This window comes from Emys orbicularis, chromosome 5, assembly GCF_028017835.1.
Source record: "Emys orbicularis isolate rEmyOrb1 chromosome 5, rEmyOrb1.hap1, whole genome shotgun sequence".
Classification (NCBI taxonomy): Eukaryota; Metazoa; Chordata; order Testudines; family Emydidae; genus Emys; species Emys orbicularis.
The window spans coordinates 12,814,842-12,828,236 of NC_088687.1; the positions used below are offsets into that span (position 1 = coordinate 12,814,842).

The 13,395-nt window shown below is 35.7% G+C and overlaps 1 protein-coding gene across 3 annotated transcripts in view; it reads left to right on the forward strand.

Moving 5' to 3' along the window:
• The window catches only part of ANKRD17 (ankyrin repeat domain 17), a 142,482-nt gene that overhangs the window by 95,651 nt on the left and 33,436 nt on the right, over positions 1 to 13,395 (forward strand). Inside the window, exons 14-18 of one of the 3 annotated variants that reach the window (XM_065405663.1) lie at positions 278 to 380; positions 1,963 to 2,718; positions 10,366 to 10,514; positions 12,862 to 12,973; positions 13,203 to 13,348. In XM_065405663.1, coding sequence (XP_065261735.1) covers positions 278 to 380; positions 1,963 to 2,718; positions 10,366 to 10,514; positions 12,862 to 12,973; positions 13,203 to 13,348 — 1,266 coding nt within the window. The remainder of the gene's footprint in view (positions 1 to 277; positions 381 to 1,962; positions 2,719 to 10,365; positions 10,515 to 12,861; positions 12,974 to 13,202; positions 13,349 to 13,395) is intronic. The other 2 variants (XM_065405664.1, XM_065405665.1) reach the window with 2 other exon arrangements.

A 13,395-nucleotide genomic window follows, 5' to 3' on the forward strand; every position in this document is an offset into this window, starting at 1 on the left:
TGTATCAGTACAGCTATGCCACTGTAAGCTTGCTAGTGTAGACATGGCCTAGGAATGTAAAGTGCTTAGGACCCATATTAATAATAGTCTGGAACTGTTAACAACTATTGGCACTGATCTCAACATTTCAAAAGGTGTTAAACAGTATTTTATATATGTTATGCATGCCATTTTTGTAACAGTGACAATTTGTTAACTAGATGTTATACTTCAATAAATATTAAGCATATAGGAAGAAAAGAAAAGAAATGTAATCTATTAGTGTCCAATGTTTTAGGCTCCTCGTGTACCAGTGCAGGCACTGCCCATGGTCGTTCCACCCCAGGAGCCTGACAAACCCCCTGCCAATGTCGCCACAACCCTTCCCATCAGAAATAAAGGTCAGTTGTAGCTTTGCAGCTTACTTTAAAAAATCCTGTCTAGGTAGAAGATTTAGGGTTGCTTTAATTTTATTTTAGTTGACAAGTTCCTGTAGACAATAATTATTTCTGGAATCAGTCAAGGGAATTAATTTAATTTTTGTAAGGACTGTTTTCACCCACATTAAAGACTAAATATCCATCTAACTTCTTTAAATTGGAATTTTTCAAGAAATCTGCCTCTCTAAAAATATTACATAATGTGTGGTTTTGCTAGATTAATGTGAAATGTAGGTTGTCAACCAGTATCTAATAGTAAAAACTTTGAAAGAATTGTCATTGATCACAGTTATCAGTAATATTGTAGTTGGTTTGGAATTTACATCTCCTTAAGATAGTAGTCTAGGTACAGGTTTGACTATATTTAAAAGCAGAATTTCTTGATTTTGTGCTGTAAAATGTGAGTTGGGTCCTCTTTGCAAAGTAGTTGAACTCAGTGTAAATTTGGTGTCCATTTTGGACACGTTATCTAAAAATTTTTGCTGCACTTTTACATAAAGGATCTCCAGAATATTTTTTCTATCAAGGACCACCAGTAGTTCACATGTGTTTGTGTGTGTGTATAATAAAATATATACTGTGTATATGCTTGTAATACTTTACAATTTAAGTTCTGCTGGAAGAAAATGGGTACTTCCTCAGTTAGAAATACCGGGTTTTAATTTCCCTTCCATTCTGAACTATTAATCACTTTTCCTTATAACATTTAGATGGTACAGTGTTGGCTTAATCACTATGGACTGGTTCACTATAAATCTGTTGGACTACACAGAGCACTGTCCTTTCTTACGTGAAGACTGAATTCTTTCCCTCTCCTGATCAGGGAGTTGGGTCGAACATACGCAAATTCATGTCTTCTGTGTGGAACACCTAAACACAATAGATGTCCAATCAGAACATATTAATTCGTATTTTAATGCTTTAATATTGGGTCTAGTACTGAATGTCAAGTTGATAAAGCTGGACTCCCAGTGTGAAGGGATTAAATATTCCTAATTAGATTAGCACCTTTTTAAAACTACCAAGTCAGATTTACAAAGCAGATTCTTAAAACAAACAAAAACAAAAACCCTACCCATCAAATAACAGTTTGGCTTGGTTTCTTGCCTTTTTCCATGCATTTATGACTTGATACCATCTCAAAACACAAAATATCAGGTCTAGGGCTAGTATCTCCTTCCCTTTCTTTTTTGTATATCTAATCATGCCACTTGCATACCACACATCTTGAGGCAATCATTTTCTATTCAGACATTTAACTATTGTTGGAACAAATACCTTAAAAATAATGTACAGAACTGTTCTACATTATGTATAGTAATCCACTGTTAGATTTGCAGGCTAGCCTCTGATATGATATAATTATCATAACGTGCAAGATATGGTTTTCTTCATAAGGTCTTACTGTACATTTTCACCTTCTATGGGTACAGTACCTTGGTGCGTAACTGTTGGCCATTAAATGTCCAAACAGTAGCTCTGTAATGAGGATGCCATTCATGTGCACTTCCATTGGTTCTGAGGGGGTTTCTTTTTCACACAGCTGCTTCTAAACAAAAGTCCAGCAGCCATTTGCCAGCAAACAACCAGGATGTACAGGGTTACATCACCAATCAGTCTCCAGAGAGCATTGTAGAAGAGGCTCAGGGCAAGTTAACAGAGCTTGAGCAGAGGATAAAAGAAGCCATAGAAAAAAATGCTCAACTGCAGTCCTTGGAATTGGCACATGCTGATCAGCTTACCAAGGAGAAGATTGAGGAATTGAACAAAACGAGAGAGGAACAAATTCAGAAGAAACAAAAGATTTTGGAGGAACTGCAGAAAGTAGAACGGGAGTTACAACTGAAAACGCAGCAGCAGCTAAAAAAGCAATATCTAGAGGTTAAAGCGCAAAGAATTCAGCTTCAGCAGCAGCAGCAACAGCAGTCTTGCCAGCATCTGGGACTACTGACTCCTGTTGGGGTTGGAGAACAACTTTCAGAGGGGGACTATGCACGATTACAGCAGGTGGACCCCATCTTGCTCAAGGATGATCCTCAGCAAACTGCTGCGCAGATGGGCTTTGCACCTATTCAGCCTCTGGCGATGCCACAAGCTTTGCCTCTGGCAACAGGTTCCCTACCTCCAGGGTCCATCGCAAATCTTACAGAACTTCAAGGTGTTATAGTTGGACAGCCAGTGTTGGGCCAAGCACAGCTGGCAGGGCTGGGGCAAGGAATTCTGACAGAAACTCAGCAAGGGTTAATGGTAGCCAGCCCTGCTCAGACCCTCAATGACACGCTGGATGACATCATGGCAGGTGGGTTTATATTGTTATGAGCAGGTATAATTTATGATTTGCTTACACCTAGTAGAGGGTATATCCACTTTCTTTTTTCTTTTTTTGGTTTGGTTCTAACTACCACAACAATGAACGGTTTTTATATACTGATCCTTGTCCTTAGGGCTTTAGAATAATAGTTAATTATAATCTTAAGTAAACGTTTTTAGTTTGAAGGATTGACTTCCCATTTGAGGTTTTGCTACCCACTGCCCATTTGACAGGTTGGTATGCTGTATGTGCAAAATGTCATCTTATTTTGCATAGTTGCTTTTGCCACAATTGAAACTATGGTACTATTACAGCCCCATTTCCAGATGTGGAGAACCAGCCTGACAATATTGTTCTTCAGTGCTTGTATCTGTTTATTAAGAAATAGTTTTAATATTTGGAATAGGCCTTCTATCAACTAGCATACTCCAAGCAAGACCATCTGGAATAGACATTCTGCATTTGATTTTAGAATTAGAACTGCCATAGTTAAATTTAAATTATTTAGGAATTGAGCCATAAGTAGGAATAAATTTTAAATAAACCTATATGTATTGTTAAAAAATACACAGATTAATATTGCTTTACCTTTATCTATGCAAACAAATTTAAATTTTCCAAATCTACGAGAATAATCCAGTATTAAGACATTTCATACAGATTAGATTTTTCTTGGCGTACTAAACAGTACACTAAGAATAAAATAGGGTTTAGATACAACTGGAAGTATGGAAGGCTAGCAGTGCTGATTTCCTTAGAGCATGTTTTGCATCCTAATTATATTTCATTTGCTACTCCCCTTGTTAATTATACAACTTGTCAGTGGAATATTAGTTTTCAATCTATTCCTTTATTACCGTAAACCTGTGTATCCATTGAATCTTTTAAATTACCTTGTGGGAGGTCAACATATATTAAAACTTTATTATAAGTACAGATTTATTAAGAAAAATATTAATTACATGGTGCTAATTATCGTGATGTGCCATTTGAGAAGCATGACAGTGGAGGTAATCTAGGATATCTCAGTCTACAGGAGTAAAGTTATGTTGTACCAACATATTGCAGAAATTACAGTAGCGTTATCCTGTAGGGAAGTGAAGAAACAGTATTTGGGAATGTTTTTAAATATTCAGGACAACATTTTCAAACCTGGGTGCCTTTAGAAAATCAGTGTGCTGTTCAGGAGCTTAACTTAGGCATCCAGGTTTGAAAATATCAGTAGGCAAAAGTTAAACTGAACACTCAAGAGACTATTTCTCTCCTTCCGTCCTGATGAGAAAATGGAGATGTGAAGATTTCCCTTATTTGGATACACTGGGATACCTAATACCAGCTGGTGCATCTGTCAGATAAAATGGTTACAACTTTTAAGCTGTAATTACATGTAATTATACATACTGAATTTAAATAGAACTTAAATTTAGTTTACATTTTAAAATCTATTATGATATATAATTACATGTAACTCCATTTAAATATTGAGGATTTGTGATTCTATTTTGGGGGTGCACTATCTGAACATTTCCTTTTATGAAAGGCTAGATTTATTTACAATTTACATCTGAATCAAATATTTTTCACATTCGTCGGTCCCAATTCTACAAGCTGTGTGTTTGCAATATCCAATGAAATCTGTGAGAGTTGCATGTGTGGAAGGTTTTCAGGATTAGTCTGAAGTTTGTATAAATTAAATTTCAGAGTACTGAACCACTAATGTAAAAAGAACCCATTTTTATTTGTAAATAGGGAATGTAGTACAAATAGGTAAACTTCAAAAATGCTGTACAATTTAAGTTGCAAAGTCTGAATTCAAGCTGCCACAATACTGGAGATTAATTTGGCTCAATACAATACCCAGCAAACTAGAACATGTTTGCTGTGTATCCCAGAGACTTCATGGTGTCTCTTCATGGAATGTTTGACTGACTAAGCCTCAGGGATGGTGTCACTTGAGTTACACCAGAAATTAATTTGACTCACCATGTCTGACATTTGTCTCATCAAATGGAAAGTCACCGGTTTTTCACCTTGATTACTTAAGTTTGAACCAACTGAAAATGGAACCACTTTTATAACGTCAACTGATAAAATGACTTTTAAAAGTTCCCCTTTTTGAATGAGAAATTAAAACTAAGGTAGCAATGGAAAAAAATCAGAGGTACCCACAGCTATCAGTGGCAATTGTTGAGTCTTCAGCATTTCTCAGGAGTAGACTAGAAATAACAGAATATGTAGTTGATTTTAAAAATGACAAATGTTAAAAACAAATTATTTGAAAATTAGTTTTTACTTGTCTACTAACACCTGAGGTCAGGGTTCTTGTTCATCCTGCAAGAGTTTTATGACAAGGCAAGGAAGGACATCTCCCTGCTTCCACTTGAGATGTTGATGTCATTATCTCTCATGCTGTTCTGATGAATCTTGAGTTCAGATCCTGATGAATAAGAATCATTTCAGTTTATTTATAAACAAACACATTTTAAATATTAAGGCTATATATGCAATCTATTAATTCATTAGCATGTAAATACTATAAATGTATATTTTTAATAAACAAGCATTTCAATTTGTCAGTACCTCTTTTTAATTTGTTACACCTTCTCCCTGCCTTCTGCTACTGGGAGATGTTTGCACTCAGAGATTTCTTGCAGTTTTCCATATTGAGGGTTGCCTTCAACACCTTTGAAAAGAGAGAAGAAAATTAACATGTTGTACATGACTTCTAGTCAAGGGTTTCAAAACTTTTTACAAACAATAAATTTAAGCTTCACAAAACATCCTTATGAGATCATTAAGTTGCATTTACAGTTCACAAATGGCTAAATTGGGTCATAGGAAAGGATAAATGATTTGACAGATACTACACAGTAAGTGAGTACCCTAGATTAGAATATAATGTCAAAATCCTGAGATTTCTCGTAACTTCTAGAAGTGCTCGCAGAGGTATGTTCTCCCATGGGAAGGAGCAAATTACTGCAATAGCATTTTAACTTCTCTTAAGGATTTTAACTTATGCTATCAGTATTCTAAATAATATACAGATATCTGTATTATTCTTGGTATATATTGATGGCGTGCTCTGGGAGTTGCTGTGTAAACACAACTTAATTACATTTTTATTGGTCCGTTGACTAAAAGGTATGGACTTCCTGCATGAAAAGAAATGTATGTAATGTGATCTGTTTTACCTTTTACACTGGAAAACTGCATGAAAAAGCCCCTGAAAAGAACTAATATAAATGTAAAATAAGGAACATTTATATGTTATGGAGTCTCAGGCTCCATGTGATAGATCTGTAAATATTTAGGAGTGGTATTGTATTTGACAATTCATAGTCACAACATGCCTTCTAGTTACTATTTCAGGGCATATTGTGACTTTGTAATTGTGTGCACAGATCCATTAAAAATGTATTCTAGGAACATCTTTTTTAATCTTAAATTCAGAAAACTTGACTCTTCTACTAGAATATTTGGAAAAACCTGAAATGCAAAAAACAAATTAGTCACATTAAGATCTTAAATTTTTTTAAAATCCATTTGAGAAAAAGAGAATGAAAATCTGGCTGTCAGTCTTGCATCTCAAATTACAGCAGTGCAGCATGAAAGAATGTCTCTACCCGTTCTAAGTTGGCATTGCAAGGGACATTCACTGCACAAGAACAGCATTGTGGGCCCAGTAATAAGAACACCACTAAGAAAATTACTACTGTTCAGCATAGTGTAAAAAATTTCAAAACTTGGAAGAAACTAAATGAATAGTATGATCATTCTTCAATACAAAAAGAGTCCCCATTCTTGCTAAATTTAAAAAGTGCATAGCATTATCCCCTGAGTCAAGAGGGACAGATATATTAGCTATTTAAAGAAATAAACTTTGACATTTCTCAAATATGAGCACATGTTTTTAAAATGTCAGGCTTACCTTCCAAATGAGCTATTTGGTAAGAGCCTATCGCTCTAAAACAGATTTTTATCTTACACAACCTTCACTCGACTTACTTATACTTGTGAACTTTTTTCTTTTTTCCTTCTCTCCTGCAATATTTGGAGTGCTTATCTTACAAGTGTACAACTTGGTGTTTTTGTGGGGAAAACATGTCAAGTGTAAGGAATGTCCCTTTAAGTCCGGAGGAAATCTAACATCTGGAAAAGGAGTCCAATGTAAAGATTAGTTAAGTAGACCTCCTAATGGCAGTACACAGGAAAATCAAATATAAAATCGAAATACTGCCGTGTCTTCAGTCTTCATTGCAAATAAAATTGTCAAGAGCACCAAAGTGCTGCTTTCAAAAGTGATTTAAGAACCTAACTTTCAAAGTAACTTTGAAAAGTAACTTTTGAATATCAGATTTAATGCTTTTGAAAGTTTAATCCTACATCTCAACAGGAGAAAAGTGTGTGTGGCCCTACAGCCAAATCTACATACCAAGTGCTCCTAATTTCAATGTGATTTGAAAGAAAATCACTTCATTTCCCTGACATCCAGTAGTAGATGTTCACCTAACTACTGAAACAGATACCTGTACTTCACCACATCACAGTCAGAAAATTTAAAAAAGAGGCAGCGTGGGTAGGGAATTCATTTTATTTTGCTTGCTCATGAGAGATGACCGAATGTGCCCTGATGTTAATAAAACTCTTCATTAAAATAGTTAATTTAAAAATACTTCTTAACTTTAGTAAAGTGGGCCGAGTACTCATGTTACTGTTGTGAAGATAGTACGAAGACATTGTACTTTATTGAATGCTTCTTAGTCTTTGTTAGAACACTTTAGATGAACGATTTTTGTTGGTTGCCTTTGGGGTATGCACTTGAATGACAATTTCAACCTGATCAGGAGCTTTCCTGGCACCCAGAGTACCACCCTCATGATTGTTAGACCTAAAAATTAACACATCTTTACCTTTTGTCTCATTTAGTAAATATACTGTACGGATATGAACCATATATTTTTCTCAGTTAATTATTGCTGCAGCAGATTTAAAATAATAATGTAAGAATTGTAAACCAACATGCATATTCATGGTGTACTGTATTAGCGTGCGTATAAACCGTTCATTTATGAACTCTTATCGTAAAGTTTCTTGTGGGAAGAGGGGTGTTGGTTTTTCTACATTTTTTTTTTCTCACTGCAGCAACAATAGTGTGAAAAATGGTACATGGCTTAAATTAGAAACAATTGAATATAATAATTCTCCACATGGGTCCATTTTTAGGCCTAACAACCTTGGTGGTGTCAGTTGTAATAGTTAACGTGCCTTTTTTCTTGTAGTGGGTCACAATACTAACTTCTTATGTCTTTGAAAATCTCATAACTTGGAACTGGTTTTTTAAAGAGGAAATTATGGTTCTTAATGACCCTTTGAAAACTTTTATGGTAATGGTATTACATTCAGCACTGGAAGCTTTCTGGTTCTGGTGCGTGGATTACTTACTTCTCATTGATTCCCATCATCTTGCAGCCAGCTTTAGTACTCAATCTCTTGTAACTTTACCATGTGCCCCTAGTGTCACTGGACAGAAAAGATGGTTCATTTATAAAATGTTGATATGGTGGGAATCAAACTTTTTTCCAAGACGTCTTTAACTTTTTAGGAATTAAAATACTTTGTGCTGCTTGAAAAGTTCTGTTCTTTAAACCCATAAAAGGCAGTAAATTCAGAGTTTAGGGTTCTTGTTTTTTTGCTGGCTTTTAGAAAAATTTCAGTATCTGACCCACATGTACTCTGATATAATGAACAAAAAATGGAGCAAGAGATCTAACTCTGAATTTCCTGTTTTTTGTTCTAAATCAAACCACAGCTATTCCTTTTTTTAGGTAACACCTTTATATAACAGGGATAATTAACCTGAGCTGCTTTTAAGTTTAAAAAAAAAAAAGACTCCTGGTGAACATGAATACCTTGGGCTGAAACCTTTGGATATGATGTTCCCTGAACAAGAATTCCTTGAAACCACAACTCTTGTTGATATTATCTTTAATTTGAAATCAGTCATATGGTGCACCTCACCTTTGGGCCAAATTATCTTGGGTTCAAGTCTTGTGCCAGTAATTGACTCCATACCCAGTGATAACTTTGTAATGAAGTACTATGGGAGACAGATTTCTTCTTCATTAAAGATGCCCGTTGCCATTCTTTAGCTATTTAGGTGAAAATTAAAGAATGAATAATTGGATGGCTTTGGGACTAGCACAGACTTCCACCTCTAAGTCATGAGTAAAACTTGGTTTGATAGTGACCAGAAGTCATTATTATCTGGTAAGATTGTTCATTGGGTCTGTATGAAATAAGTTGGTGGTTACCATTTGTTGCTATCATAATTGACATTTGCTGTCTCCCTTGTTGGCAGTTTCAGCAAGAAGGCCAAGAATTGAGTTAGTACAGAGAGTAAACATTGGCCTCTTTGGACTGAGGCTCAGTCAGGTTGGTGGGATGCTGTGGTGAAAGTTGCATTGCTGCTGCCCACAATGTTGCTGCTGAATAAAGGACTTCAGTGTGCAGGGCTGGTGATCTGGCACCTCTCCCAATTATTAAACCTACTTCAAAGAACAAATTTTAAAACATTAGAAACTTTAAGAGTAGGGGTTGCTATATATTCCTGCATAGCTACTCCATTGTATGTAGTAAAGGAACACTATCAATTTGAAAAATGCATTTCTCTAAATTTAGTAATTACTGGAGCTACAAATAACACCTAAGATTATTCAAAAAATATACTTAAATTTTTTTTTCAAATCCTTTACTTTGCGCATTTGACAGCACTTCGTATATCTTCATTTTCATAGCTCTCCTGTATAATCAGTGAGGTTCTAAAGACCCTCACTGACATCAAAAAGGAAAGCAGGAAAATCCATTAATTCCTTTAAAAATGTATACACAGAACATATTATTTTAAAGGATGCTTTACCAGAAACTGGAACAGCTTGAATGCAAAAGGTTCTTTAGGAAAATATTGCATTCAAAATGCTAATTATGCCATTTTGATATGATGTAGCAAGAATAGTATTTATTGATGGTTTTCTTTTTTTCTTTGCCAGAACTTTTAATCAATACCATTGGCAAAATGATTTTTATAAAAATGTTCAACTCCCCCCCCCCCCCCCAACCCCCCCATGTAACATAGTTGTTCATATTTGATCAATTCTGATCAGGCGCTTCCACATTATCATTGTTGCTATTTTGCATTAATACCTTGTGATTGGAATAGGAACTCCAGGACCCATAGTTAGCCAAAATATATAGCTTTTTAAGTACCTAGTTATTCTGAATGTGCTCCAGTCTCCTTTTAATGACATGGAATTTTTGAGTCAGTTAATCATATACCTCCTTGAATAAAGTGTCTGATCAGGAAAAGTGCTCTCTTTTTCCAGAGGTGGCTTTCAGAAAATGCCGCAAACCTAACATTCACACATTTCTCATTCCGTCTATTTCTTAAATTAGTTTTTAAGTTCTCAGAGTTGTTAAGGCCAACGAATAAGAGGTTTACATGTGATATATTTTCAAAATACAATGATTTATTAAGAAGCATTCAAGTTTTTTCTGGTATTTCATTGTCCACTTGTTGTGATGTTACAGATCTGAAGAATAAATTTTACCTTTACTAAATGTAGTCATTCTGTTTAACAGCAGTGAGTGGAAGAGCATCTGCAATGTCAAACACTCCTACCCATAGCATTGCAACTTCTGTCTCCCAACCTCAGACGCCAGCTCCAAGTCCTATCATTTCTCCTTCAGCCATGCTACCAATCTACCCTGCCATAGATATTGATGCACAGGTAAGCCTGAAATGAGTGCAGCATAATTGTGGTGGTGAAGGTATTTGCTTCTACATAATGAATGAATCACCATCAGTAAACAGTTCAGATTTATATTTAGTTGCATTCTAGATGATTTGGTGGAATATTTAAAATCCTGCATAATCCAACAGGTTAATTGTAATGTGTTCTCATCTGGGCTACAGAACAGGTGGGGAAAAATCGCAGGCATTTTGTTCGGTGACTGATCATTTAGTTTTCACTTTCTCTTGTTTGTGCGATACTAAGTGATAAATTTTCTGATGAAATATCTTTCGTTATCTAACAGGTATTTGAATCTTACCCCAAGATATTTTTCATCAGCTTTCTGCCAGTCAGCAGGCAAAATAACTCTCCACAACCCGTCAGCCTGGTTTCTAGGTTGGCAGGGTCAGTGCAAATCAACATAACCTTCTCTCCGTAATTGTCTGGGATCCATTGCTAACATTGTGCTAACTCTGTGGCATTCCCAGTACTTGCTAGCTTGGGTAACAGAAGACAGAACTTGGTACCAAACTTCAGTTCTCTCTGCCCTGTGCTGCATTGTTCTGCTACATGTCAGCCAGGAACTGGTTTTTAATGTCTTAGAAGGATTTGCGGTCAGAGTAGAAATTAAAACAAACAAAAAAAGAGAGAGCGAGATGGCTGCTGCCTTTTATAAAGTGTTCCATCTAAAAGTCTTGTCACAATCTCAGTAAAAGATTGCATCAAACGCCACAGCTTTTCCTTTTTCGCACATATACACCGTTGAATGAGCTGATAATTCTTTAACCAGGCACTGGAAGGATTTGATGAAACATACATCACTCCATCGTATGGGCCTGACAGGTAATGTCATAATCAATAAGTGCATCATACCAAGATGGTAGATAATTAGAAATAACAGGAAATATAGAAGTGGTTACTTGGAGACAGTGGATGCATTCTACAAAAATCAGAACATTTTAAAAGCAGGAGCATGAAAAATTTAAATTTAAAAGAACCGCTTGTATCTTTTAATCCTGCTCCCATAACCTACTTAGTTTACCAGTGATCAAAATGTAGGGTCATTTGTGAGCTCATTCTGTGGAGTTATAAATAAGGCAGTGGTTCTGAAATTCTAGCAGTTGATGGACTTCCTCAGAAGAGTGATCACTTAAGCTCACTGCAGGGCTCTGAATGTTTCCTGGGGACCAGAGTTTTTGAGAAGTATTGCAATAAAGGATTTGTTTTTTTAGTGAAAAGTAGTTGATTTGAAGAAATGAAAGTCTTCTTCACAGTGTGTCAGTACTCTGAGTCTGGCAGCATAGCTTACTTCACCTCTCCTTGCTCCTAAGACTGCAGTTGTTTAGCATAATGTTCTAAGCCAAGTTAAAAATGTCAACAGTTATGGATGGCATATTTCTGGGAAGTGTCAACTTTTTGAGTTCTTACCTTCCTATTAATAAGGAAACATGGGAACTTTTTGTGCTGAATTAAAGACATTTGGGCCAAGATTTCACTCTCTGCTGGCGGAAATGGAGGAGGGCAATTTAAAGTCTCTCAAGTCATCCTTTTTCTGGGTCTTAAAATCAAGGAAACCTCCCACCTTCCAAAAAAGTTACAGGGACCTACATAGGCCTGGATTTCAAAAATTGGAAACCTGTTTTTTCATTTTTCAAGCACTAGGCCTAGTTAATCCATTCTCTTATTAACTAGAAATCAAAATTGACTTACCTATCAACTTTATCCTTATTCTTTTTGTCAAACACTTACTTCAGCCCCCATGTTTCCCTTCACAACCTTTCTATTGTGTTTATCAATAATGTTAGCACTGCTCCAGAAATAAATCCTGCCAATTCATTTGTGCTCCCTCTGTTGGCTTACCAGCTGCTAAGGCCTAATGCTCTAGTTCCTTCAGAAACACTAGCTATAAGGATGAGAATTAATTTTTATTTGTAGATTTGCTATAGGGGGTAAAAATTATAAAATAAAATCCATGCATTTCTTAGACGGCAACGATTTTTAATGCCTCTTGTATTGTGAGTGTAAATTGCAGGACTGGCATTATGACTTTTAAAGATTAAACAGTTTATCAGAAAATATATGATATATCTCAGTTCTTGAAGGTGCTTATTAAATCTCTATTTAAAGAGCTGACTTCAGAAGCTTATCTAATTTGAGGATGATTATAGTTAGTTTCACAAGAAAAACATCTATAGAGTTATTTAAAACATTTCTTGGGCTTTTAAAAGATTTGTCTTGTAAAGGAGGTACATTTAAATCTTCATGCAGTAATGACCATGGAATTTTAAAATGAAGGAAAATGTATTTTACTGTTTTGAAGTATGTGTAATTTTTTTTCTTTTAGACGGAGAGTAATCATGACACCGCATTGACACTTGCATGTGCTGGTGGCCACGAAGAATTAGTACAAACGCTGCTAGAGAGAGGAGCTAACATTGAGCATAGGGACAAAAAAGGTAGGAATCTCAGTATATTGGTATATGTGGGTTCCATTTAGAGTGAACTCCAGTATCTTACAATGTAGCAAAACAATTACATGCTTAGAACCTGGCATTACGTACAGTTTTACATTTATTTTAGACTTTATTTATGGTGACCCAACTTTCTTTTTATTGCTATAACTAAAGTTGTTAATGATTTAAAAATAGATGAAGAGATATTCAAACATTCTTTATTCTGTTTCAGGATTTACTCCGCTTATTTTGGCTGCAACAGCTGGTCATGTTGGTGTTGTCGAAATCTTGTTGGACAATGGTGCAGATATTGAAGCCCAATCTGAGAGAACCAAGGACACGCCGTTGTCTTTGGCTTGTTCAGGGGGAAGACAAGAGGTGAAGTGAAATTTACCCATGTATAAAGGCACCCTTACTGTAGAAGC